The sequence below is a fragment of the Clupea harengus genome, chromosome 7 (genome assembly GCF_900700415.2).
Source record: "Clupea harengus chromosome 7, Ch_v2.0.2, whole genome shotgun sequence".
Classification (NCBI taxonomy): Eukaryota; Metazoa; Chordata; class Actinopteri; order Clupeiformes; family Clupeidae; genus Clupea; species Clupea harengus.
This window is the reverse complement of record NC_045158.1, coordinates 8,673,309-8,700,592: the sequence shown is the minus strand read 5'-3', so window position 1 is coordinate 8,700,592 and position 27,284 is coordinate 8,673,309. Positions and strand designations below refer to the sequence as shown.

The window sequence follows — 27,284 nt, the reverse complement described above, 5'->3', positions numbered from 1 at the left end:
TACACTTCAGATACCACCCATGCCAAATATGATAATCATAAAATTAAAATTTTGGTCTTAAAAAAAAATCATCACCGAGCAAAATAAAAAATACATATAAACTCTGAACTCTCACCATTGAAGGACACTCCTCCCCGGAACGCATTAGCTTTGAGCCTGTTCCGCGTCGGAATGAGGGACACATAGAATCTAAACAGCCACGTAGAACCAAGAGGGAGGACGTAATCTAAGGTTTGTACTTTAATTTTATGGCAACCCAGGTCGGAAAATCTTCTGTCATACTCTGAAAATGGAGCAGTTGGTTTGAGTATAACTTGGTGCATATATCCTTCCATAATAATTTAAATGCATTCATGTATTTTTGTTATTTAGGTTGCATGCTAAGGTAGTTAGCCTGGTAGAGTACTAGCTAGCTGCTCAGGGACCCAACGATGATTCGGGCCAGCAAAGGCTTACGCTGAAAGACACCTGACTTTTGTGATTATGCTTGTTGAGTGATTAGAAGGCACTTGCCATCTTTAGAAACTGACTTAACATTGATAATACATATTAACGTGCATATAGTTTCTGTTGATCAGTGGGCGTAAATATACATCAAGATGCGGACGACACATAGCTCTCTATGTAGGCTGTTTGGTATGTCGGTTGCTAGCGCTGGCTAACCACCAGACTGGTACTCGATTGAGTGGTTTCACCATCATCAAATGGTTAAGGCAAGATCGATACCAATGAACGACAGCTTATTTTTTTATGTGAACTTGCTTACCTGGCAGCCCTTTAAAGCCAGAGGATCCCATTAGCAAAAATAAGCAGAGGGCTAACATGTTTTCTAAATACAGCCAGGTCTCTTCCAGAATTAGCTAATGTACGTCAGCTAACGAGCAAAGGTACATTTCTCTGTACAAATCTTACTATGCGATTTCCATATTTCCCTAATCACGAATGTATCGAAAGGCCCATCTCACCAGTACGATCTGAAGACGTATTTAAAGTTAGTGGAGTTAACGTTAGTCTAGACGTAGCAAGCCTAGCTAATCTCAATCCATTTAAGTGTTCTTAATGTTACTTGTATTTCTGTTGTTGAGCTTCCATGTTTTCTTTGCTGGTTACTACTTAGTTTTTAAAGAAATGTCTTACAATATTAGTAGCTTCACAACACATAAAGCGGAGAAATACAGCTTAGTTTGTCGAATGCCATGAACTGTCATCAGGGACACGTGACTTTGCTGTCAAAGCAGTAGGCTATAGTTTACCATGGCCTATTTGATTAATGTAACATGGATGGATTAAACAAACATACTGTTCTTGTAGCGTAATACTGGCAAAGCGTTTACGTAAAAAAAATAAAAAGTCTTTGTAAGGTAATTGTGAATCTTTAGATTGTCCGTATAATTGGTGGTAATGAAAATGTTAACAGTTGTCTTACTTTTCATCTTTCTAGAAAACACTGATGAAATCTGGGCAATATTCAGTTTCCATCCATGAGGACTTTCTGCCACCAAAGCTGTTCTGAAAGGATGTTTGTGAAGAAGTGAATCCCTCCTCAGGCCCCATCTCTTTTCCATGGGCTCTCCTGTGGCATCGCCTCAATCTATACAAAAATGGAAAACGGCAAAGCAGAAATATCCACCATGGAAAGCAGCCATCAGATGAGTTCCATGCAACAACCCAAAGACAGCAGTTCTGATCCTGTTGGAAGTCTGACTGAATTGAATCCAAAAGCAGTGGAGGACACGTCTAATGGTACGTTTTGCTGGGCATACAGTTAAAATGCAGTAGTGGATATTTCTATTGGAGCTGTTTGGAGGTTATTTATGGAATTTAGGGTTTGTCACCATAACTGTGGCAAATTTGTTCTGAGCTAATTCAGTAAAGGCTGTTTCCCTCCTGTCACTGTGATGAACTTTAAATGTCCTTGGGTTTGGTTGCCCTGTCACTTGTTAGGGCAGTTCTACTAGTTCCTCAAGAAAGGAAGGTTTTACTTTCTGTTACTACCTGTTGTATCACAGTACTCATTTGATTAAGAGACGGTTGTCCTCACAGATGCACCCTTCCCTCTCCCTGCAGGTCCTGTGAAAGCAGACAAGGTGCCAAATGGAGAAGGACTGGTGGAGGGCCCGGGAGCTGAAGGGGACCGGCAGCCAAACGGCCCCCTGCTTCCATCACCCCCTCCCCAGACCAAAGAGCCGTCTCCAGGTGTGCCCGCTTTCCGTGACAGCCTAGAGAAGTCTGAGGGAGCTATTGCTGAGGGCTCTGTTCACAAGGGTGACGCATTGCTGTCGCTCAGAATAAGTATACCTATGCAGGAGACGGAATTGTGTAAGCATACGGTGATGTCTGCTGAGTCCCCACCCACCCATGTGCAACCCCCTTCCACCCAGCCTGCATTTCAACAATAACGATAATGATAATGGCTACAATAATATTATTAAGCCTTTTTAACCCTCGTTTGGCTTTGGATTTATGAGGCTGGTGTAACCCACCCCTGCTTTTTGGTGCCCTTGCCTGTGCTCTCACACCTTTGGAGATTTAGTGGGAACCTGCTGTACTTTGTGACCTTTCTCTGTTGTGCTTCCTACCTTGTTGTTGATCTTAGTTGGTTGTGAATGCTTTTGTGGTTGTTTTTTTGATCAGTTGTTTGTGTTTTTGTGATTGTGTTGTGTTTGTTTGGGATAAATGGGGATTAAGGTTTGTGGCATCTGTGGTACACAAGACTACAGTTTGACTTAAGTGTTTTATGGATAGGTGAGAAGTAGATCCAAAGTGGTAATAAGGACTTTTAAGATGAACTTGCAATATACAATATCTTTTAAAGCTGCTTTGAGAGAGAGAGAGAGAGAGAGAGAGAGATATATATATATATATATATATATATATATATATATTTTATATATATTATATATATATATTTTTGTAATATTCAATCCACTCTCTAAGATGTGATGGTTATAACAAAAGAGGATGCTTCATGGGGAAAATAATATTTGTTGGACCCCACTTGCTTTGTAATCTCTAACTAAAGTTTTGACACAGTACAGCTGTGTTAACAAAATTAAGGAACTACCAAAGAGGAGCCCATCCCTATTTTGATGAAATACCAGCAAATCTGGACCAACCAAATGGTGTTTATCAAAAATGTGCAGTGACAAGTCTGTTAATGATGTCATTTCCACTGCTCTGTTGAAGCTTACAATAACAGTTCTGATTTAACATTAAAGGAATGAGAAAAGAAGGAATACTTGACATTAGTCTCTTGCAGTTTTGTAGAAAATTACAAAAATTGAGGGCTGTGGGGCGTTTTCCTCACTAACCACGTCACAATGAGGCTATTGGTTTGTGTTTCCATCTTAATTTGGCACCTGACTAACAGAGGACCAAGAGAATGGCTGTGACATAATTATGACTCATCGTTGGCATCAGGGTTTGACTGCATGAGGCATAATTGCCAAAGCACCACCTCATACAAGCTCAGGTTTCTGTGGCTGTAGCAACTTCTACGTGTGAACAAAACCACCAAAGATGGTGTGTCACCAAAAATGCACACAAGTCCTGCTTGTATGACAGTGGCCTGAAAACCATAACAAAGCATTTTCTGGTCCTCTCCTGGGCGATCCACAGTGTGGTATGTTTAAGGCCCCTAAGATAGTTCAACCCACCTCAAACCTAATCAAGGCTTTTTTTAAAAGATGATTAATAGCTACATCAGTGAAGCACAGAGGCCTAAAACATACTATACTTGGGTTATAGTACTGGGAAATGCATTTGCGATCTATCGATTCTGAGACTGTGGTGGAACCCCTTAGGGTTAAAACTTATTTTCCTTGTATAGCTTCACTAGAGCCATCCCTTGAGATGGAGAACGAGGAAAAGATCAGACGAGACGCCCGGCGACGTTTGGAGGAACAGCTCAAGCAGTACAGGGTACAGAGGCATAAGGAGAGGGTGAGTGCAAGAGTTTAACATGATTGACTAGTAGTTCTTTGAATTTATTTTGGTGCTCTAAGTCTAAAGCATTTAGCTAGTACTGCTCGTCTAAAGTCTTTGGCTGTGTTTTTAAATACATTCAAACTTTTTTTTAATCAGATGCTGTCTGCTCCATTATGTCGATTGTAGAAGTACAAAGAGGATACTAAATCTGCAGTGATGCTTTTTCAAATACACCTAAATTGTCTGTCTTTCAATCTTGATTAACAGCCCATTGCTTGAATAGATCCTCTGTTGAACAAAAATGCAGTTTTGAATCTCTAGCTAAATTTTAGGCTATGAAATGAAATGGCTTAGAGCACCTATGTTTGTCAGTAGCCCTGTGTATTCTCTACATTGTAATTATAGTTGGTAAAGTAATCTGTAGGGCCAGATTTAGTCTCTGTCTTTTCTTGTCCTAGTTTTGATGGCCAGAAATTAATTTAGATGACATAAAGTGTAATTAACCTATTGCAGCAGGGTTTTAATGTGTAGGGTGGGTTCTTTGATTTCCACAGACACATCGCTCCACTCCAAAAAATCGCCTGGTCAGCACTCTGGACCCCGAGCTGATGCTTCACCCCGAGGGTCTACCAAGGGCTAGCACAGTCTCCATGACCACGGAGTACTCCTTCCTTAGGACCAGCGTTCCCCGGGGCCCCAAAGTGGGTAGCCTGGGGTACCCGCCGGCCAAAGTGCGCAAGTCCAAGTCGTCCCACACCAGCAAGATCCACTCCTTGGCCGACTACAAGACCCCCGAGGTGGCGTGTGGCAGCGGTGGTGGCAGCAGTGGTGGCAGCATGGAGGTGGCCACTGCCGACTCCTCCTTCAGCTCGACGCATTCCACTGTCACCTCCGTCTCCACCGTTTCGGAGGTCAGTTTCTCCTCAGGGACGGCGGAGAGCCAGCTTGAGTCGCCCACAGCGATCCGGGACAACCTGTCGGAGATGGACGGGAGCGAGTCTGGCACGAGGCACGACGGGAACGACAGCGACAGCTCGTCCTACAGCAGTGTGTCCACCACGGGCACCTTCAGCATGCTGGCAGCGGTGGTGGGGCGGCAGAAGGCCCCGTACACGGTGGAGGGCCGAGAGATTGCCCCGGAGGCCGTGGGCCAGTTCCCCTCCCTGCAGGAGGTGCTGCAGGCGGCCACCCAGGAGCAGATGCTGGGGGAGCTGGAGCAGGAGCAGGATGGGAGCATTGAGCCCCGAAGCAGAAGGGACAGCTTCTCCAGCAGGTATGCATGCCAGGAACAAAGGCTTCTCTGACTTGGGTGCTTGAGATAAGACCGATGGTATCAGGGAACACAGGCAGTGATAACATGGAGGACCGAATGAATAGGTTGCTTTTGTTATGTCTACATATGTAAAACTACAAAACAATTTTGTAAATACATGAGATGCTTATCGAATAACCCACATTAGTTTGGGGTTGTGATTGTGACGGTAAGGGATTACATTCAATAATCCTGTTCTAGTGAAATGTACATGTAGTGGGTTTTTGGTAACTGTAACCCATTAAAACAGACTGTGAATGCTAAGATCCCAATTTCTGTGTAGTGTATCCTTAGGGAGCTCAGTCATGGGAGCACATGATGAAATGCTGCAAGTCCTGAAAGAGAAAATGAGACTAGAAGGGCAACTAGAGTCTCTGTCATCTGAGGCCAATCAGGTACAGTAATGTAACAGTGACTACTGATGCCACACCACTCAGCATACAAGCACCATAATCAATCTGTCCCTGTTTTTCTTTTACAGTCTGTTTGTCTGTTCATCTGTCAGGCCTTCTCCAAAACTATAGCAAAATATCTATATTCTATGCACTACTCTATTAACTCTTTATCGTCTGCAGTTCAAGTTAATATTGAAGCCACAACCTTCAATATTTCCACATTTCTATAGCGGTAACTGTAAATATAAACAGCTTGTTGTCTTTGTGTAATTGAAAGCAAAACAGGGGCTTTTTGGGAGCGTAGTTTTCCTCTGTTTTCCACTTTGGCTGAACTCGTCCAACAACATTACATAGCCCTGACATAGGACCGTTCCTTCCCAGGCACTGAAAGAGAAGACTGAGCTCCAGGCCCAGTTGGCCACAGTCAACGCACAGCTGCATGCCCAGGTGGAGCAGACTCAGACCAGTCAGGAGAAGCAGAGCTCCCTGGGGGTGGAGGTGAACTCTCTCCGTCAGAACTGCACCCAGCTGGAGCGTGCCATGGTGGAGCTGCAGGGCAACCTGGAGAGCAAGAATGCCAGCCTGACGTCCCTGGGCACCGACCTGCAGGTGGCCGAGGAGCAGTACCAAAGGCTCATGGGGAAAGTGGAGGAGATGCAGCAGGAACTACTTACTAAGGACAACACTGGTGAGTACACAAATACTGAGGCCATAGAACAGACATTTCCATTCATGGTAATGCTAATTATAGCTTGAGGAAGAATATTACAGGAACAGGAAGTTTTGGCGCATTGATAACGCTTTGGAGTGTGTCAACATGGACACCAGCAAAGTAGCAATCTGTCAACACGGAAGAACTCTGTCCATGTCCGATTTATCGATTCCATCTGTATGGATAAATGTATGTAAAGCCAGTGCTGCTCTGTGTTTCCACAAACTGCCCCTAAGCATAACCCTTCCATTGCAGTTGAGGACTTGCGGCAGCAGATGGGAGGTCTTCAGAACCAGTTCCAGCAGGTCCAACTGGAGCGCAACGCGCTGCAGAGCAAGCTCAAGACCTCGCAGGCCGAGATCGACTCCCTGCAGCAGCTCAGGCAGTGGTACCACCAGCAGCTGGCGCTGGCCCAGGAGGCCCGAGTCCGCCTGCAAGGAGAAATGGCAAACATGCAGGTAAAAATTTGCAGGAGGTCCCCTAGTCAACATTAAGACCTTTATTAGGAGACGACTATCTAATCTGAAGGTATTTGTGCACTTTTTTTTCAGGCTGGACAAATGACCCAGATCGGTGTCCTGGAGAACCTAAAGCTGGATAATGTGACGTTGTCTCACCAGCTCCAGGAGACCAACCATCGCTCCATCAAGGAAAAGGAGCGCATTGCTGTACAGCTCCAGAGCATTGAGGTCTGACCATCATCCCATTAGCTTTTTTACTCTGATGCTCATTTCAACATAAATCCACCCAAACGGACAGCACAATCTTCTCCAGGGAATGCCTGAAATGTGTGGGAATTCAATGATTATCAAGGGGAAAAGTTGAACGATACTGTCACTTTTTTAAGTTAGGTGCACCATGTGTAATCTGGTTTCTTCTCGTCCTCAGGTGGACATGCTGTCTCAAGAGGCTGCCATCCAGCAGATACAGGATGCCAAGTCCATGGTGGAGGAGGATCTCCAGCACAAACTGGAGGAGTTTGAATCAGAGCGTGAGCATTTGGTGAAATTAGCCGACACTGCGACTGCTCTAGAAAGGGACCTAGAACAGGTGAAGTGCCCCATTCGAACATTCCATAATGCCTATAAACACCTGCATGTGGTGTTATTTTGTTGTAATATAAGGCAGCAGTTATGGTCAACATATTACTTTCATCTTACGGTGATGTCTAAGTGAGGTTTATTTTGGTCCATAGGTGAAAATGACCTTGACCTACAAGGATGCACAGCTGGAAACTCTCCAGCAGGAGCATTTGGAATTGATGAGGCAGCTGACCAGCACTCAGGAGAGCCTTCATAATAAAGAGCAGTCCCTCAACCAGCTGGAGGCTCGCTACCTGGAGCTGGAGGCACAACTGGCCGAGCTGCAGACGGACTCCACCGCCAAGGAGGACACTATCCAGTTCCTGCAGAATGAGAAGATAGTGCTGGAGGTGGCCCTTCAGGCAGCTCGAGCGGACAAGAGTCAGATTGACGAGGGGGCGGAGAAACTCGGGGAGGAAGTGCTGGTGGCAGCAGATGTTCTGGACCAGCTTAAGCAAGAGGTTCAGGTGAAAGCCACACAGGTGAATGTCCAGGATTGGTGGAACACTGCATGCTTGTCTCAGTATGTGACTGAAGATTAACAAAAAAATTGTTTTTCTCCCATCTGCTTCCTCGAGATCGAGACGTTACAACAGGAAAACGGCACCTTAAAGAAACATGCCCAGAAACTCAAAGAACAGTTTTCACAACAAAAGGTGAGCTTGCTTTCCCACATCTTAATCCTATATTCTGGTGCCTCTAAAAATGACCATATGCTCACTCACTCTGGTCACTCCCTAATACCTGCAGGTAATGGTAGAGGCCTACCGCCGAGACGCCAGCTCCAAAGAACAGCTGATCAGCGAGCTGAAGACATCAAAGAAGCGTCTGGTGGCCGAGGTGAAGGACCTGAGGCAAGAGCTCCTGAAGGCACAGGGGGAGAAGCAGAGTGCCGAGCAGGAGCAGACCCGGCTGCAGACGGAGATGGAGCGAGTCCAGCAGCAGATGACCGGTCTGGAAGCCCACCTCCAGTCTGTCCAGGATGAAAGAGACCAGCTCGACTTGCAGCTACAGGTGCACTGATTCAAGCTCTCTCTTTCTCTGCTTTGTCCCAAAACAGTGTTTTTTTTGTTGTGTTTGTTTGTTTAGTTGGCTTTGAAATGATCTCCTGAGGTGCAAATGGTCTCAGGGGGTTGTTTTCCTTTTCTCTGTTTTTCTTTTGAGGCAAGATGTTTAACATGTGAGAGACTGTTCATTTTCATCCAGAATCTGCAGTTTGATCAGAGTCAGCTAGTTGCTGTGACAGAGGAGAGGGAGGAGCTGAAGAAACAGGTTGAGAAAATGCAGGAAGAAGCCAAAAAGTGAGTCCTAGCATTAAATATACGAAAGTTGTCTCTAATGGATGTCCAAATGGTTACATAATGTTTTCTTTTTTTTTTTTATGTTATTGACGGCAAATGTCTGACATGGACAATGGCATAATTCGGTTCTATATAATGGTCCTGGTTACCTCTTTCAGGGCAATCTCGGAGCAAAAAGTGAAAATGAAGCGGCTGGGGACAGATTTGACCAGTGCGCAGAAGGACATGAAGGCCAAGCACAAGGCCTACGAGAACGCTGTGGGCATCCTCAGCCGCAGGCTCCAGGAGGCCCTCGGAGACAAGGAGGCAGTCGAGGCTGAGCTGGTCAAACTCAAAGCTCAGATCACAGAAGGGGGCAATAACCAGGCAATGCAGGTAGAATAAGCAGTTATGTTTCAAAATATGACTTCAGTACATGTCCCCTCTCAGACAACATGACAATGCAGCTGTAAAAAGTGTCCAAGAAAAAAGAAAAAGTGTGAATTTCAATGAAATGATGTCCTTGACCCGTTCAGGAAAAGATGGAGAATCTAAAAACCGAGCTCAAGACTGTCGCTCATAGCAAAGCCATGCTGGAGAAAGAGCTGCATGAGGTCATCTCTCTCACCAGCACAGAACTGGAGGAGTACCAGGAGAAAGTTATGGAACTGGAGGATGAGGTGCAAACAATGATATAGCTAGAGTCATATTTTTACCTTAATGAGACAGTATTTTTTAAACAATTTGTGTGCTTTTTGAAGCATGTTTTCGTAGGCAACTAACTAGTGGTTAGATAACTATTTTTAACCCAAACTCCTTACTGCTGCTTTAACTTGTTAAGTTGTAATGTTTTTAAATGTGTCTTTTTGGGGAACAGCTTCAGGAGGCTCGGTGCTTCAAGAAGCGAATCCGGCGGCTAGAGGATGCCAACAAGAAGCTGGCTCTCGAGCTGGAGCATGAAAAAGGGAAATTGACAGGACTGGGCAAGTCCCATAATGCTCTGAAAGAGCACACCAACATCTTGGAGATGGCGCTGGCCAAGAGGGAAGCAGACCTGGTCCAGCTCAATCTTCAGGTGTGTGTATGCGTGCATGGTATTCACATTTATATGAAAATGGTTTGATTCCATCTCAAATCCATTTTTATTTTTTTTAACACATACATTTCATCTGTTATAAAATCCAGTTTGACTGTGTGGTAATTAGAAGTAAATGGATTGGTGTGGTATTTGTTTAACTTGTTTTCAGGTTCAAGCTGTCCTGAAGCGAAAAGAGGAGGAGGACGAACAGATGAGGCAGCTAGTACAAACTCTACAGACGGCGCTTGAAAAAGAGAAGATCAGAGTGAAAACCCTGACTGAGCAAGTGAGTAACTTTTAACTACCTGAGCCACATTCACTGAGAGAGACTCTCTGACACTTGCAAAGTGTTATCTCTTGTATTTCACTTCGGCACGATATAATAGCAGGTCGCAGCATTCACACAGTATGTGTAATTAGTTCAGCTTTGGATCCCAAATGCACTGCAAAAACATCCAGACAGTTTTGCATTGAGTCTTCTTTTGACTGCTAGAATATGAAAATATGACTTGGAAATAATTAGATTTTTTCGTAATTATTGTTTTTTGTGATGAAGTGCCTCTAACTGACAAGGGGGGACATTTATGCAGGGTTTCTGATGTTTGGCTGACATCACTGGCAGATGAAAATGCATCCACCAAAGACACAATTGTAGCATTTAGCATAGCATTTTGGCAAATTTAGCATGTTTATCTGGAACTGTCTTACCATGTTCCATGTCTGTTATATTTGTCCAGATAGATCTGTTAAATCATACAAATCATGGAATATGGAGTGTCGTTTGATTATTGACATGCTCTTTGAATGAATGACAAACAAATGCAAGCGAATATATGACTGTCTGAAAGAGACATAGCGCTCATTGGTAAGACATATCTTTTACATTTACATTTACATTTAGTCATTTAGCAGACGCTTTTGTCCAAAGCGACGTACAAGGGAGAGAATATTCAAGCTACGAGCAATAGAACCTGGTGTAACAATAAATAAATACTACTTTACATTAGAAATATAACAAAATGAAATAAAAAGAAAGAAAGAGTGCAGAAGTGTAACTGCTGTAATTGCAAGTTACGCACTAGTCGAAGTGCCAGTTAGGACGGGAAGTGCTCTCTGAAGAGTTGGGTCTTCAAAAGCTTCTTAAAGGTAGAGAGGGATGCCCCTGCTCTGGTAGTGCTGGGTAGTTCATTCCACCAACGTGGAACTACAAATGAGAATAGTCTGGACTGCCGTACTTGCACAGACGGCAGTGCCAAACGACGCTCACTAGAAGAGCGCAGCATCCTGGGTGTAACATTTGCCCTTACAAGAGCATTTAGGTAGGTGGGAGCAGACCCATCGAGCACTCTGTAGGCAAGCATAAGTGACTTGAACTTAATGCGAGCAGCTACCGGCAGCCAGTGGAGCTCAATGAGTAGCGGGGTGACGTGTGCCCTCTTCGGTTGGTTGAACACCAGACGCGCCGCCGCGTTCTGGATCATTTGTAGTGGTTTCACCATGCAAGCCGGCAGGCCCGTTAGGAGGGCGTTGCAGTAATCAAGGCGTGAATTCACCAAGGTTTGCACCAGCAGCTGGGTGGCATACTGGGTTAGGTACGGCCTGATTTTGTGGATGTTGAATAGCGCAAAGCGGCAGGACCTAGAGACAGAGGCAATGTGGTCCGTGAAAGTCAGTTGGTCATCAATAATGACCCCGAGGTTTCTTGCTGTTTTGGATATCTGTATCTCTTTATAAGGAAACTTGCTGTTTTGGATATCTGTATCTCTTTATAAGGAAACAATCAGCCCTCCTTACAACTGTGGCTTGTTTCACAGGTGGCCGAAGCCAAGATGGAGGCTGCCCACAACCGAAGGCACTACAGGGCTGCCATGTTGGAGCTCGCTGAGATCAAAAAGGCCCTGCAGTCCAAAGAGGAGGCTATCAAAACCTTACAGAAAGAGGCCTGTAAGCTCAGGTCAGTCTCTGTCAGTGCGAAAGGAGGTTCACAGGGACAGGGGAACTGAACACAGCCAACACAAAATGTCTCTGCTTTACTGCTTCTATGGGATTTTCACATTTGAAATTGAACTTGGTTGCAATACTTTCATGAAGACCGACTGTTATACTGACTCATTTCCTTGCTTTCTTCCTTGCTCCTCGGACTGCAGGACTCAGGATGAGGAGCACGCTCAGGAGGTCTCCGGGTTCCAGGAGGAGCTGGCAGAGGCCAACGTTCAGCTCCAGATCCTGCAGCAGCAGCTGGACGAGCACCTCAGCAAACAGCCTCTCTCCAACCAGGAGGTGTGGCCCGTGCAAAGGCCACCTGGCCATTAGCTCTGTGCTGTTTGCTCATGGATGTGTTTGAGCCTCATTTATATTCTGGCAGAAAGACCAGTCTAATGTGGCTAACTGTGTGAAGAGATGTTTTGTATATATATGCTGCAAAACGGTCAAAAATCAGGCACCAAAATGACTCAGTATAGTGTTTTTTTCCCCCTCACTCTTTATTTGAATTGTATGACTTAATTGCCCTGGGAAGTCACTCGATGGCACTGCTCTAGCTAGTACTCCAAGGTGCATGAATCTCTATGTTTAGAAAGATGACTGTGTGTGTGTGTGTGTGTGTGTGTGTGGGGTTGTGCCTCAGGTGGAGGATCTGAAATGGGAGGTTGAACAGAGACAGCGGGAGATCGAGACCCAGAAACAGCAGCTAGAGATGACGGAACAGTGCAACCAGAGAGAGATGGACAGCCTCCAGGAAACACTGCAGGTAGGACTGCTAAGGGATGATACTAGCCTGTGAATAGTCTAAATTATTCAAATGAATGGCATGATACAAATAGCAAAAAACTGGTATTCCCATATAATGTTTTTAAAATGTTACTTGAGTCATTCTCATTGTTTTGATATGCCCGTTTTTGTTTCAACTCATCGTACAGTTGTGTGTATTACATAGTCTAAACTGCACTGCTATTTTTGAGAAGGGCTTAATGAAGAAATTATGCTATGCTATCATTCCTTGGTGTGTGCAGAGGATTAAAGTGGAGTTGGAGATGGTGCAGGAGGAGCTGAGCGGCACCCGGAAAGACAAGTTCATGCTGCAGGCTAAAGTGGTTGAGCTGCGGAACAGCATGAAGACTGTCCTGCAGCAGAACCAGCAGCTCAAGCAAGACCTCAAACAGACGCGCCTGAGAAAGGTCAGCCAGCACTTGTGTCAGCAGCCATAATAAAGTGGAATTCAGCCTCCCTAGTGAAAAAAAACAAGCACTGGCATTGTGTACGAGCGCAGTGGACTCATGCCTGTGTTATCTCATGTGGAAGTTAGTCAGAGGAGGTATTGATGTTTGTTGAGCGTGGATGAATGAATAAATGAATGTTAGAGCAGAGTCATGCTGCATTGTGTCACTTGTTTACTGCTGTCATGGCAAGCGCTGACCTGCTTGTAAAATGACGTTTGCAGCAGCGGATGGACCTGAAGGCGGACTCCAACCCGGTGACCCCTGTGAAGATCCCTGACTGCCCTGTGCCTGCCTCCCTGCTGGACGAGCTGCTGAAGCCCTCTGCCTCCATCAGCAGGGAGCCCCTCAATAACCTGCACAACTGCTTGCGCCAGCTCAAGTGAGTATAACAGACGCACACTGTGCAGGAGTGAGGTTCACGTGTGTTTGCTCTCACATTAGAGCTGGGCAGATAGTCATAGCTGTTCAGCTTTCCACTTGAAGTGACTCATATTGGACTGGAGTGGTCTGCTTACTGGGGGGGGGGGATTCATCTGGTTTGAGCATTCAGTGAGACTTACAAAGTACTCCTAAAAGTGCATGCCATTAGTTGCCATAGTATTTTAAAATAAGAGGACCTTTTGTGATATTAGTCTTACATGACACTGTCAAATTCACCCAGCTATTCAAAATTCCCTTTTTATGGAGTGACATCTTCCATTATAACATCATTGAGCTAATCTTGTTCCGGAGGAGTGCTGTGTCAATATGTTGATAATGACAGTGCTTCGTCTCCATAGGGAGGAGATGGACAGTCTTCAGAAACAGATGGAGGAACACACAGTCACTGTACACGAGTCCATGACATCATGGGCAAACACCGAAGAGGAGCTCACTAGACTGGGTGTCCATGACAACGGACCTATCGCTGTCACTGAGGAGGAGGGGAATGGCGATGCAGAGAGGGAGGCCCCACTATCGTAATATGCAAGAGATCTGCAAAAAACACTGTGCGAAAGATTTCAGTTTTATTTACGTTTTAAAAGCGACAAAAAAAATCCCCCATGTTGTTTTGTATTTTACTTTCCTATCAACTGCCAACATTTGGCAGCGTCCCCTTATTACTGACAGTTCTTGGGTGAAATCCTGTTTTATACCCTAGCTTTACTGTGTCAGAATATCTATCTGATTGGTATCTTTTTGTCATTATTTATTTATAATTTTGAAAAACTTTATCAGATTATATTAAGTGCACAGAGTATGGGATGTACTCTGAAGTGTGTCTAGGGCTTAATTATTAGCTGTGTAAATTACTTTTTTTCTTTTGGTCAGAGTATGATTCTGCTCATCATGATGAAAGACTTGTGGGGGGGATACATGCAGGAGTATGATGGTATTATTAACTGTTGCCGAGGGTCCCGGGCCCTGCAGCGGATGAACTGATCTTCCATTCCTCTGTGCCTGTGAATGAGCATGCCCACTCATTCAGTTTCCTGCTCAGCTGAAATCGGTGTGCCTGGCGGTCTTCAACTGCACTGGTCACAGCCTCTGCCATAACTCAGTCTTTTGTGCTACAGTTTGTGCAGATTCACTGTTGTCATAGCTCTGAACCTTCCAGTTGGTTTGTTTGGTTGAAGGTCAACAGGGTGCAGCTCTTTGACCACTTACACTAGTAAACAGTTAAATTTCACACTCTCTCAAAACGTTGGTTGAAGAATCTCACTGTTAAGATACAGCATTTGTTAAGGTCTTTTGTACAAGGTTGTGGTGGTGTTGGATGCTGAATGGAAGTGTGTTAAGGTGTACTCTTTGGGTTGAACTGAAATGGGGAAATTTTTCAAAGCTGTTAACTTTTCTGTTAAATGAATATAATTAATGTTTCTATTGAAATGGTGTTTTGGGAGATGTATTATATGATTGATAAATGACTGCTGTCAAGATCTAACCTAATGGACTTGGATGTAAAAAAAAGTGTGAGAAATGTACTGATGTTGTACCATTAGAAAGCAAACTTAAATGACTTTCAGGGAGAGAAAGTTGTAATATGCGTTATGCTTAATGTTACTACTTATTTCTGAGTGATTTTTACTCGGGTATATTTTTTCTTGTTCTTTGTTGTTACCATGGTTAAATTTAAGAAAGTTTTGCACATCTAGGCTTTGTTAGGCTGTTCAGTTTCTGTTTATTTACTGTTATCAGCCTTATTGGAAGCATTTTCATTTGTCCGACAAGTACAGACACCCCGTGATATCTGCTGTATGCAACATCCAAAAGTTATTTACCTGAGTGATTAAATGTAATTTGAGTGACCAGTTGGTGTAAAATTTACAGTTGAAGATGAGGCACTGTACTATCATAAAATATCCTACCATCATATGTATCTGTATTTTAAACTTTTACACAATATTAACTTGGGGGTGCAAGCCTCTGGGGACTGTAATCCTTAATAATTAGAATGCTTTCATAAATATAATTGCAGAGTAACACCTACAACAAAGGGAATAAAACACATCACATGTAATTAAGCAGGGAGGACTTTATTGCAATGTTCATCACTTGACAGTGATTTCTTTTTAAACTTTAAAGAGCTTCTTTTACAGAATTGTACAAAAAAGAGAAATGTTTGTGCCCCAATTCTGCAAAAATACATTTTTTTATGAGTAAAGACTGAGAACATTGTTCGTTTTGATTGAATTATGAGGGATCTACATAAACTACGTAATTTGTTGTTCCCAAGTTAAGTGTTGGTCATTTATTCAAGTCCGATTCAATACCAGAGATTTCCAAAAGATTGTTTAGTATATTCTACTACCCCACTGGTAAATTCCGTGCCTCCACAGGGCATCCGTTTATATCATAGGCTTATTGTCCTCATTTCATCCCTTATCCCGCATCGACTAGTGTTAGAAAATGAATGACATTAAATAAATGTCTATTAACAGAGAATCTCTAGATCCGTCGACAGGCTCTGCAATTCATTACTTCCAGGTCCTATAAATAGTCCTAAAACATGAATAGTCTTACAAATTGTTCTGCTTGTCGTAGTTTCACGAGGAAGGGATGTGTGTGAAATGTCGTTTCGTACTAATTTGGTGAGAACCCTGGTTGTCTGTTGTCAAATAAAGACTTATTGGTCCTACTTATCTCTTCCATTTTTTCTGACAGGCAGTGTGTGATGACGCCCTACACAACAGGGTCCTTTCTCAGTACATTTTGAAAGCGTCGCGGTGAAAGAAGGTGGAGAAGCGGAGAGGAGGTGGGCGTATGAGCACGCTGCTAGAAGCGAGTTAAAAACTGTAATTTAAAATTTCAGTGTCTTTTCACACATTTGACAAAGGCAGCCATTTGGTGCCATTTAAATTTGCAATGTTAAATGAATGGAGTTATGTAGCAGCTGTTAGCCAGTTCTTGTTTCTTTAGCTGCCACTGCTCTCTTGCGCTAGCTGGGTATGTTGTAGTTAACGGACATTAGCTCCTTCAATTGAAGCTAGCTGGTTAGCGGTTAGAGGAAAAATTACACGTTTGGTGTATTAACCGACAAGTTGTCGGCTGTGCTACATTGACTGACTGATATTTCAATATGCATGATAAATATGAGTGTGTTTACACGGGTTATTTAGGCTAGCTAACATGGGAGTAATAAAACATACCGGTTGGTCTTCCCCAAGCCTGCTTGCTAATTTAGCGAGCTAGCGATGGCCAGGTTAACACAACTACAGGTTTAGTTAGCAACCATAGCTAAGTATAGTTACTTTGAATACTCAACCCTATTACAGGTAATGTTAGAAAATAGGAATTGCTCGTTCGTTTGAAATTATACCGCAGCATCGTGTCCTTGTTTCGTTGAGCTAACTAATTGTTCTTGCAACCTGCTTTTAATGACTTTCCGTATGGTTGCTAGCTTGGGCTTCATGTCAGCCGGTCCTAATGTGACTGGTCTCCTCGATTTTCATAGGTGGTTTTTTTATTTTTTTTTATAACAACAGTTATTGCAGTGCGTGTTCATGCAGTTGATCAAGCTATGGACCAGGTTAACAAAAGATAATGTAGATGAAGCACCTTGTAGCACTTCCTTCGGTTGGAAGTCCTGCTCGGTTAGCTCAGCTGTGCGACTGAGCCCTCCCTTTCTCAGTGAGCATGCGCGCCGTAGCTTGTAAACAATGAGACCATTCCAGACTATCCATAGCATTGTGTCTGTTTGAACCTTTTTTTTTTTTTACGTTTAAATAAATCATTATTTGCAGCATGAGTACCAGATATAACGGTAATTTGTGGTAAGTGACACGATGCGATTGCAGCCTTTCGATGTCATTATGTCCACTTGAGCAGTCTGGACATAGATAGAGCCGCGACATAAGGAATGGTAAAATTATTAAAACACAAAAAGCTGTCGTGTATGCCACTTGGGCGTGACATTGCAAAATATGTGTGTTTAGTTACTATATATAGTGTAGCCTTATACAAGAGGTGAATTGTCGTAAGTCGAGTTAAGTCGGTGTTTAAACCAATGCGCTCCAATGAACAATTTGAACAGTTGTTTTTTCTTCCTTAATTGTCTGGTTTTGCTATCTGCTTTGCTTATGGGTCTGATTGCACAACTTGTGACATCAGTAGAGTTCAGACAGTGTTTTGCGGTTAAACAGTTAAACTGTCAGACATTTCTTTGGTACTTGTTAGTGTTTTTGGTTGGATGATGCCTTTACATGTCAGTGATCACGAGGAAACACTAAGCACAAGTGTTTGACAGCCAGATCTCAATTTTTTGTATAACAATGCTATTTAACAATAAACGAAGAATGTCACTGAATGATAGATTTGTATTTAAAAACTTATATCTGACTGTATACTTAAGAGCTAGTTGAAAACCAGAAACCAGTGAGGAGACAGATCACTGACGGGAGTCCGTAATGCTAAACACGGTGGATTTGTAATTGGAAGTCCTGTCCTGCATTACAAACAGCCAATTATATTACATTGTTGGAAAAAGCATAAATTACATTTTGCCTCACATGAATGTTTTGTTTATTTCTACGGTCACCATAGCCACACCACAAAATGTGGTGCATGTGCAGTTTTTCACGATTCATGTGATGCTATTAATGTCTTTTTGACCAACCAATGTGGTGTTACAGGTCTCTCCCCATTAATTTAGATAGGAGCCTGATCCTGTTTGCCCAAAATAGCTGCCTGGGCGCGTCACCAAGATGGCTGCCGAATGGCAAGACTTGCCTACAATAACTTTGCTAACACAGTGCTGTTTTTCATCCATCAGGTAGCTGCAGCATGGAGACCACCCTGAGCAGGCTGCAGGGCCTGAGTGCGGATGAACTGCGCGATGAGCTCATCAAGGCCAACCTCAAGTTTGGCCCCATCACTGCCACCACCCGCGCCATCTTTGAGAGGAAGCTGGCCCGAGCTTTGGTGAATGAAGATGGCAGCAGCAGTAGTAATGGTGCTTCAGAAACTGGCATCAGCGCCAGCACAGGCTCAGGCACTGACTCAGGCACTGACTCGAGGACCCCAGCCATGGGGGCATCCGACCCTGAGCCACAAGCCAGGTGCAGGCCCTGTGCCCCGTCAGTATATGCAGAGCCGCAGGCCAGCGAGGACAGTGACTTCGGCTATGCCATGGGGCTCAACCCGCCCGAGGAGGAGGCTCTGACTGAGGAGACGGCAGCGGCGTCGGGCTGCATTAGGGCGGAGGAAGCTCAGACTGATGGGCAAACGCCCTCCAAACCCACACAAGTCTCACCATCCTTCTACTATGGCGTGTGCCCGCCATGGGAGGACATGCTGGTCAGGACTGGTATGATATTCCTCATATTTCATATTGCTCCACTGGTTCATTTTAATCTTGTTTGTGCAATTCGGATGAATCATCAGTGACTAGCTACTGGTAGCCCTATGAATGTCAGCATGTTGATTGAAATTGCAAGTCTGTGCGTTGGCATTCATTTACAGAATGTCTGCATTATTAAAGCTGCTGAGACAGAGGCCTGGGCTAGGGGGAGCAGATTTCTGTTACATCTAGTGAATAGAGTCAGCTCTTTAGGGTATCCCCTGAGCAAGTGAATGTGTTAAAAGTCTCTGAGATACAGTACAGAGACGTGCATAGATTTTGGCATGGGCAGGAGAGGCATTTTACAAGTTGTGGAACTATTTAAAAAAGGTCACTGAAATAGAATTTGGGCATTTTGGAGTACTCGATATCCCCAAATCGGATAAATAAGCTACAGTTTGTGTTGAGTTGCAGTGTTAGCCCTCATTTACATGTTAGCGTTGGTTGCACACAGTGGAGTCAAGTCAAGTCAAAGTGTTTATTGTCACATGCACCAAATTGCTTTGCTTCATGTTCTTTGGACATTGGACAGAGACAGACAGAGACAGACAGAGACAGACAGACAGAGACAGACAGACAGAGACAGACAGAGACAGACAGACAGGGCCTATTAATGGTTTGAGAACAAGTCGGTGTATGTCACACGCTCTTCAAAATGAAAGCAGCCTTTGGAGAAGTTCAGTGTGATATTAAAAGTGTGGTTTTGTCAGAGATTTGGCGATGGTTTGAGTTTACTAGTTGTTAGGAAAGGTTGTTCTCTGAATAACGTGATTTGACTGAATTGAATGGTCTGTGGGAAGAGCAGTGAACACTTTTGTGCATGATGAGATGGATTAGCAGTCAGTTCATTATATATAACTAGTTATAATCACAGGAAACAGAAGTGTGTGTGACACAGGCAGCCTGTCAAGACAGTGACGCTGAATAAAGCCCCTGCAGATTGGATCATCCCTGTTAAGGTTACGTATGTAGATTTAAAATGGAGACAAAACAGGACAGTAATATATCACTCATTTGCATCTGGCAATCATCAATAATGTAGCTACAATTCTAATCTCATACACTTTTTGTCAAATTGGTCCTCACAGTCCTCTAGCTGTCCGTTCAGTGTTTGTGCTAAAAAGAACCTCCAGTGTTCGTACACAGTGCTGGGGGGTATTCCAAGTACGTGGTTTAGTGATGAACCTGGGTAGGTTAACATAGAAGAGCCCTGTGCCTTTATTTTCCTGGCAGGTGGTAAAGCACGTACTTGGAATACCCCCCACCCCCTCCGTAAATGGTAACCAAACATAGTGGCTCAGACTGAGCCATAAACAATCCAGGCCAATCATCACGGGAATGGGTGGAAGATTGGTTAGCCTAAGAAAATCTACAACCTTTCATGAAATTGCAGACTCTACCTTTAAGACATCCTTTTTAAAAGCTTGAATGAATTGTGTGTGTGTAGAGGTACATTTAGTGGGAATGAACAACTTCGTTGATTTTTTTTTTTTATATAAAGATTTTGATTGTTTAGTGGAATGCTAGTCATTTCTCCAGAGAGCAGACTCAGAGAACATCTTGACCTGGTGTCAAGTCTGGTACATCCTGCAGTAAAGCCCAGCTCTAATACCCTTTATCTTGGCCGCTGAGGTGCTAGAAGGGTGTCGGATAACTCGGCTTCTCTCTTGTGGTGACTGCAAGTGTGTCATCCTTCACTAAATGCTTAAGATTGAGATTCGCAGTAGCCTATGTTGTCGCACTGTCGATTTCACTTCAATTGTAGTAATACATTCATTTGATAACAGGTTATGAGCTGTTTTGTGCAAGGGGCCCCTGCTTTGCTTGTTTTATAATTATGTAAATTCATAATTTAGTTGGCTGTATTTTTTAATTGAGTACACTGTGCAGTCTTTTAAACCATTTCATTTTTTTGTATGACATTCAGCTTTTGTCTCAACAGTTTTAAGATTTTCTAAAGTAAAATTGAAAATGTCTCTTGTAATACACTGAAGCATGGGTGGCTATAAATAATGCTTTCATGCTGCCAGTTCTTTATGGTTTATGGTCATAGTTTGATGGCTAAATTGCTTTTTGCTTCTTTTATCCCCTCTAAAGAAAGAGTACATGTGTACGGCGATAAGAAAGAGGCTCTGCACGCGGTGAAGATGATGAAAGGGGCTCGATTTAAAGCCTTCGCCAGCCGGGAGGACGCAGAGAAGTTTGCCAAAGGGGTCTGTGATTACTACCCGTCTCCCAGCAAAGCCATGCAATGCGTCTCGCCTGTCAAACCAGGCCTCTTTACTAAGGGTGAGCGAAAAACTCAGTTCCAACCTTCGACCTTTCCTGTAAGTGTTAAGCAGAATTGGGCAAATTGACAAAATACCTAAAGTCTTTTTTTTTTTTTTCTTTCTTTCTTGAAATTCGGCTGAATCGGGGAATGGCACTTGTCTTATCTCTGCCTTGACCCTGACAACAGACAGTAGCTCTGCGATGGAGACGGATACAATCAACAGGGAGAAGGCAAACAGTTTCAAGAGCCCGCGCACGCAGGACCTGACGGCCAAGCTGCGGAAGGCCGTGGAGAGGGGTGACGAGGTAGCCTTTGCTGAGTTGGTCTGGAGCAATCCACGCTATCTCATCGGCTCAGGGGATAATCCCACGGTGGTGCAGGTGAGCTCTCTGTGTGTGTGTGTGTGTGTGTGTGTATGTGTGTGTGTCTGTGTGCGCGTTGTCAGGGTGAGAGGGAGTGAGTGAGATAAGCAATATAAAACATACTTTCATTTACAAGATGGAACTGGTTTTGTCACATGTCACGTAACATTGTTTTTATAAAGGAAGTAGCTGCAAATTGTGTATTTGTTACCAAACCGGATCATTAAAACTGGAATAGAATGCCTGAAATGTGCATAAAGATCTCCATTGCTGTTTAGGTTCTTTGCCCTCTTAAGACAGATCTGAATTGTTAAATAATCAGAAACCACCCTCAGGTTTAACGCCAGTGTTGTGCCGTCGGGCATGTTTTCAGGAGGGCTGCCGTTATAATGTGATGCATGTGGCTGCTAAGGAGAACCAGGCCGGGGTGGCCCAGCTCCTGCTGGACACGCTGGAGAACCCCGAGTTCATGCGTCTCATGTACCCCGACGACAAGGAGGACATGCTGCAGAGACGCATCCGCTACATCATGGACCTGTACCTCAACACTCCAGACAAAGCTGTGAGTCAGTCGACCAACACTAAGATGTTTTTGTTTTTGTTTTTCTGTATGTCTGTCCCCCATATTGTTTCCTCTCTCTCAGTCTCTGTCTTTCATTCTATACCTCTGCCTCCCAGTATTATTCTTTCATTTTTTCCTTGCCATGCTCTCTCCCTCTCCCTGTACACCCCTCTCTTTTCTTAATGTCTGCATTTCTTATCTCTGTCGTGTAGATTTGGTCTAAATTTCCCTCGGGATTAATAAAGTATCCATCTATCTATCTATCTATCTGGTTATACTTTGTTTTTTTGTGCTCCAGGGCTTTGAGACACCACTCCACTTCGCCTGCAAGTTTGGCTGCCCAGAGGTGGTGAATGTTCTCTGTTCCCACCCTGACATTGACAAAAATTGCAGGAACAAGTACGACCAGAAGCCATGCGATGTAAGAGACTATTTATGCAAACTTGTCTGTCTGCTTTTTCCCTCTCCTCCCCCCCCCCCATGCTTTGTTTTGTACCGACCACAGACCTCAGCTGACTTTGTCTCTTTGTCAGGTCATATGTGAAAGGAAAAACAAAACTCAAGAAGTGAAGCAGAAGATCTGTGAATATTTAGAAGGTATGAACCCTTGGCCAACTATAAAAGAATTGAACGTTTGCTTCCCTTTGTCGCTGGAAGTTGAACATGTCCCCCTCTCCTGACACAGATCGCTGTTATGTGCCCTTATTGAGAGCGACCGACAACTCCTCCCAGCCTGTGATTGGAACTCCATGGTCACCTGAGCCATCTGAGCCTTTGGCCTCCATGATGTCTAGAAGTCCTATGGACCCAGTCATGGCTGTCAAGGCTTATGCTGGGCCGCTGAGTCCATCAAAGGTGATGAATCTCATAAATAGACTTTTTGTGCCATCATATAATGGAACCGGTTTTGTTTCAGATGAACAGAATAGAGTGGTCAAATTAAAAATGTCCACTAGTAAAACATTGGGACTTTAAAACAGTCAGTTAAAGTCAGTTAATCTCACAGGATAACAGTAATGTTCGCAGGGTTGTGCTTGGCACTAGGCGATATTTCTTTTTGTAAACTTCATGACATAGTGTGGCGTAGTCTACCTCTGATTCTGATTATGTTTGATCTAAAATGGCAATGCTCTCTCTCTCTCAGGCCGACGAGTTTCGGAGAGCCTGGAAGACGCCGCCTAGAGATCGTGCCGGACACTTCCATCACATCCGGAAGTCTGACCCCGACCGAGGGGCCGAGAGAGTAGGCAGGTATGGAACAGAGAAATTGTTCTAATGCATCTTAAAGAAAGCCACTTTCAGCACATTTCTGCACTTGCCTATAACCATCAGTCTAATCTGTCTGTTTACAGAGATCTTGCTCATGAACTGGGCCATCCCTGGGCAGAGTACTGGGACTTCTTGGACGCCTTTGTCGACATGGCGTCCGCAGACGGCCTCCGAAGGTTGGAAGAGCACCTGAGCAAGAAAGACTTTAGCGAGCGTGCCCACCAAGAGACCGGAGAAAATGAAACCAGCAACAGGTTCAGAACTCCATCTCCAGGTAAACGAGAAGAATGCTTGTAGAAGTACTGCTACGTAAGTACTGTATGCTGGGATTATAACCAGAAAATGCCAAAGACAACAGCCCACTCAGCAAATTGACTAGGACAATATGCCTGCTGTCAAAAAGGTTAGAATTTACTTTTTTCATCTGCGTTAATTTGGGTAAAGTTGTGGAGAACTGACATAGAAAATCACACAGGTCATTCTAGGTGCGAGAGTATGTTATAGCTCTTCTTCCTGCTGAGTTTGGTGATATGATTTCATATTCCTATACCTTCAGTCATGACCTCAATGCATATGATGTGAGCTAATGGAGCTGATCCAGTCACTTTCAGTCTAAATAGTCAGAGGAATCTGTGTGTTGGTATCACTATGCTAATCTGTATTATAATATACATTTGGAGGCATTTGGTCTACAAGTAGGTGGAAGTGATGAGTGTTTGGTGAGTTTGAAATCTTGCAAAGCGATCCATCAAAGACCAAACGAGCAATGTTGATTCGAACAAAACAGGCGAGGGGTTCTTTTGTGAAGTTGTGTGGAGGCTTTGGAAGGAAAGCCAGCCTGGGTACCATCGACTCTCAGTGCACTCAAAAGTTGTTATCTCTAGTAATCTAGTGCTGAAGTCAGTGCTAGGCTGATATGCCCTGACACCACGGAGAAAAAGGCTTGATTTCACTGGCAAAGTAAATGTTTTCATATCTCAGTGGTCCTTGTTGAAATATTTAAGTTCATTCTCTCCTGGTCTGCAGGCAAACAAAAAAAGTTCTGCAACTCCATCTCTGTGGGCGCCTTCCTCGACGAGGGCGACGACTTGAGCCTGGAGGAGATGAAGAACCGGCAGAACGCCGCCCTCACCAGCGTCTGCTCCAAGGACAGCCTAAAGGGCGCCGTGGGCGGCCGCGAGTTCCACATCCTGCCCGTGTCGCGCAGCGCCGATCTCATCGAGACGGCTGCCGAGCAGGACCTCCTCTGCACAGACAAGAGCCTGATCTCCGCCAGCCGGAACGGCCTGTGCCCGCCCGCCGCCGACAGGACTCCGAACGGGGATAAGGGCTCGCCCCGCGGCCCGTCCTCCTGCCTGCTGTCCCCCATGTCCAACCTGATGGTGGAATTTGAACGCATGACACTCCTGGACGAGGCGGAGCGGCAGCCCAGGGAGCGGCGGCAAAGTGGCGGGGGCTCCAGGCAGAGGGAGCTCCTGAGGGACTTGCACACGGGAGCGGAGCTGATCTCCAGCGTGGGCCGCCTGTCGCTGGGCTCCGGCGACGACTCCGTGTTCGAGAGGAGCTGCCCGGAGCGCGAGTGCGGCTCGTGGAAGGGGCTATGCGGGAGGGACGGGCTGGACAAGGGGGACAGGAGGCTGGAGGAGAGGGGCAGCTCGGGGTCAGAGGAGTACGTGTCGGCGGAGGAGAGCCTGGAGGGTGGGAGTCAGAGGACTAGGGGGCCCGTGGTGGAGCGCACACTCTGCTCCAGGTCCAAGTCGTGGGACCACGGAGGCCGAGATATGAGCAGCTCGGGGTCGTCCGGCTCCTACAAATCAATGGACTCCCCTGACTTCCTATTAAGGACGCCGCCCCGATTTAAAAAATGTCTTTTCATTGAAGGGTAAGTGAGTCATGCCGTCGTGATTGAAGTATTATGTCTATATTGAGCAGTGTAAGCTTATTGTGGTACTTTTATCAGGGATTCGCCAACCAAGCTGGACAGAGAAGTGCTGTCTGCAGTAGAAGCCATAGATGTGGATCCCCTGAAATACCCCTCTATTCACAAATGGAAGAGCACAATGCTAACATACTCCCCGTCTGAGATGCAAAGGTGTGTACCAAAGTCCTTATAACGTCTCTGTATGTAATCAAAATGACAGGTGAGCAAGTAGAGATATTAGTCTGCCATGATTATTGTATATTGATGGATCTTCATAATCCTCTAATTCCTTTTTTTTTATTCCAAAAAGCAGACATTTATTGGCGTGTGTGTGTGTGTGTCCGTGTCCGTGTCCTTACTCAGGTGGCTGACCCCAGCCGTTGTGCGAAGGCATCCCAAGGTTCAGACATTCACCCCGGGCTCCCCCATCAGCAGCCTGGCCTCGCCCCTGAGCCGCTGCAGCCCCTCCCGGTACACCCAGGGCTCGCCAGACATCGGCAGCCCCGGCCGCTACAGCCCAGCCCACGCCAGCTTCATCCAGCGCCTTCGCTTCAAACACTTCAGTGACCCTCCCATTTAAACTGCACCAGCCCCCACCCCTACTGCACACCTGCCAACCCGGGTGACTGCATACTGGCTTAAATCATATCAGAAATATGCACAAGTGTCTTGAGGGTTTGTATTAACAACATGGTACTCCGACATGCGATGTACAGTTTTCTTTTTTTTTGGATGTATGTTCAGATTTTTTCAAATGAGTCTCTTTACAGTGTATGTATGAGTGTGAGCTTTGTCAAAAATGACAGTAATAATATTATTTATAGTTCATGGTGACATGCACTCGTGTCCTCGCTCAAAAAAAAAGAAAAGATTTTATCGTTTTAAAATGGAGAAAAATAAAGAAAAAAGGTTACATAGGAATTTCAGAAGATCCAATGCAAATCCTTGTGTGGATGCATTGCTTGAAAATAGTTTGTAAAAGTCTAAGCTTAATGTGAGGAGGAAAAAAGTGTGACGTTATTTTTCGGTATATCACTCACGTAGCACAAAAGGAGATTGTTTTTGTTTATGTGTGTAAATGACTGCCAGTTCCGGATTTTAAGTTCTTGAGTTTGAGAATTGCCTTAATTTTTTCTGAGATGAGGGACCAGCCTCCAGTCAGAATTTGCCACACCATGTCCAGAAACAGCCAATCATGTTTTACCAATGCCTCCCTGTCCATATTTTTAAATCCAATAAATGTACATTTTTGTAGATACCTGAATGTTTTCTTTCACCCAGTTACTATGCCATGCACCAAGCTGCATCCATGTCACTTTATAAGTAGTTTCTCAGTGACATACAGAAGCCATCTTCATAATGATCTCTTACCTTTCTGATGTTGGTTGTAGGCTGTGCATTGCAGGTTACTAAATTGTACATAAGATATGAATGAATGTTCTAACAAAACTGCACAAGTGTGTCTGAACATATCAACCAAACAACTCTGTCATATTTCAACTGAATGGCGTATTTGTAGAGAATCGGGGGGAAAAACAATCAAAAACGTACCATCTGTATCTATATGGTCACGTGGGGCCTAACTTGTTGCCCTTGGTCAGTGGTGTAAGTTGTGGTGTTGTGAATTTGAGTGAGGTATCTGTGGTATTTTCTTAAGATTTGTAAAAACAACAACAGAGCACAGGGAATGAAATCAGGTCTGGTTTGTACTGCCTCTCAACACCAGTGTTAGCACAAGAGATGGCCAGATAATTTGTCAGGATTCCTCAATGTCATTATGTATTGCCCTGATACTTACCATCTGCCTCATCACCTGGAGGTCAAACTGACAGATAATTTCTTCTGTATACCAGCTCTTATTGGGAGGCCATTAGGTGACACCACATACATGCACATTTGAATTGTGCCCCTCATTGAGACCATGAGGGGTGTATTTTCTGCTCAAGGCCATGTTTTTGACACAGGACTACTGGCCCAAAATGCAGACAATTCACTTTGACTTTTATTCTGTTCAGCAGTAGGGGACTCTGGATTTTTTTTTTTTTTTTTCAGCCGTTTTCTGAGTACACTTGACGA

General features: G+C 44.4%; 2 protein-coding genes across 6 annotated transcripts; both read left to right on the top strand.

Annotated features, from left to right (window-relative positions):
• The first annotated feature begins 4 nt into the window (after nucleotides 1-4).
• Nucleotides 5-15,292, top strand: golga3 (golgin A3). 2 transcript variants are annotated; one of them, XM_031570381.2, is made up of 24 exons: nucleotides 5-231; nucleotides 1,442-1,743; nucleotides 2,068-2,196; nucleotides 3,830-3,942; nucleotides 4,482-5,200; nucleotides 5,523-5,634; nucleotides 6,016-6,322; nucleotides 6,602-6,804; nucleotides 6,898-7,035; nucleotides 7,235-7,396; nucleotides 7,542-7,910; nucleotides 8,007-8,084; nucleotides 8,179-8,442; nucleotides 8,635-8,729; nucleotides 8,888-9,104; nucleotides 9,245-9,388; nucleotides 9,586-9,783; nucleotides 9,956-10,072; nucleotides 11,601-11,740; nucleotides 11,934-12,066; nucleotides 12,413-12,535; nucleotides 12,798-12,962; nucleotides 13,226-13,383; nucleotides 13,784-15,292. In XM_031570381.2, exons 2-24 carry the CDS (start codon nucleotides 1,602-1,604, stop codon nucleotides 13,965-13,967), a joined length of 4,410 nt encoding a protein of 1,469 aa, XP_031426241.1. In that variant the 5' UTR covers nucleotides 5-231; nucleotides 1,442-1,601; the 3' UTR covers nucleotides 13,968-15,292. The 2 variants fall into 2 exon arrangements, with proteins under 2 accessions (XP_031426241.1, XP_012671436.1); XM_012815982.3 differs by having other exon boundaries at nucleotides 2,068-2,319.
• An 862-nt stretch (nucleotides 15,293-16,154) lies between these two features.
• On the top strand, nucleotides 16,155-26,472 carry ankle2 (ankyrin repeat and LEM domain containing 2). Of its 4 annotated transcripts, none has more exons than XM_031570383.2 (13): nucleotides 16,155-16,239; nucleotides 18,256-18,789; nucleotides 20,920-21,111; nucleotides 21,281-21,474; nucleotides 21,830-22,018; nucleotides 22,317-22,439; nucleotides 22,552-22,615; nucleotides 22,704-22,873; nucleotides 23,163-23,269; nucleotides 23,371-23,561; nucleotides 24,314-25,169; nucleotides 25,248-25,379; nucleotides 25,572-26,472. In XM_031570383.2, exons 2-13 carry the CDS (start codon nucleotides 18,267-18,269, stop codon nucleotides 25,786-25,788), a joined length of 2,958 nt encoding a protein of 985 aa, XP_031426243.1. In that variant the 5' UTR covers nucleotides 16,155-16,239; nucleotides 18,256-18,266; the 3' UTR covers nucleotides 25,789-26,472. The 4 variants fall into 4 exon arrangements, with proteins under 4 accessions (XP_031426243.1, XP_031426242.1, XP_031426244.1 ...); XM_031570382.2 differs by having other exon boundaries at nucleotides 16,194-16,279; XM_031570384.2 differs by lacking the exon at nucleotides 16,155-16,239 and adding an exon at nucleotides 16,321-16,430.
• The last annotated feature ends 812 nt before the right edge of the window (nucleotides 26,473-27,284 follow it).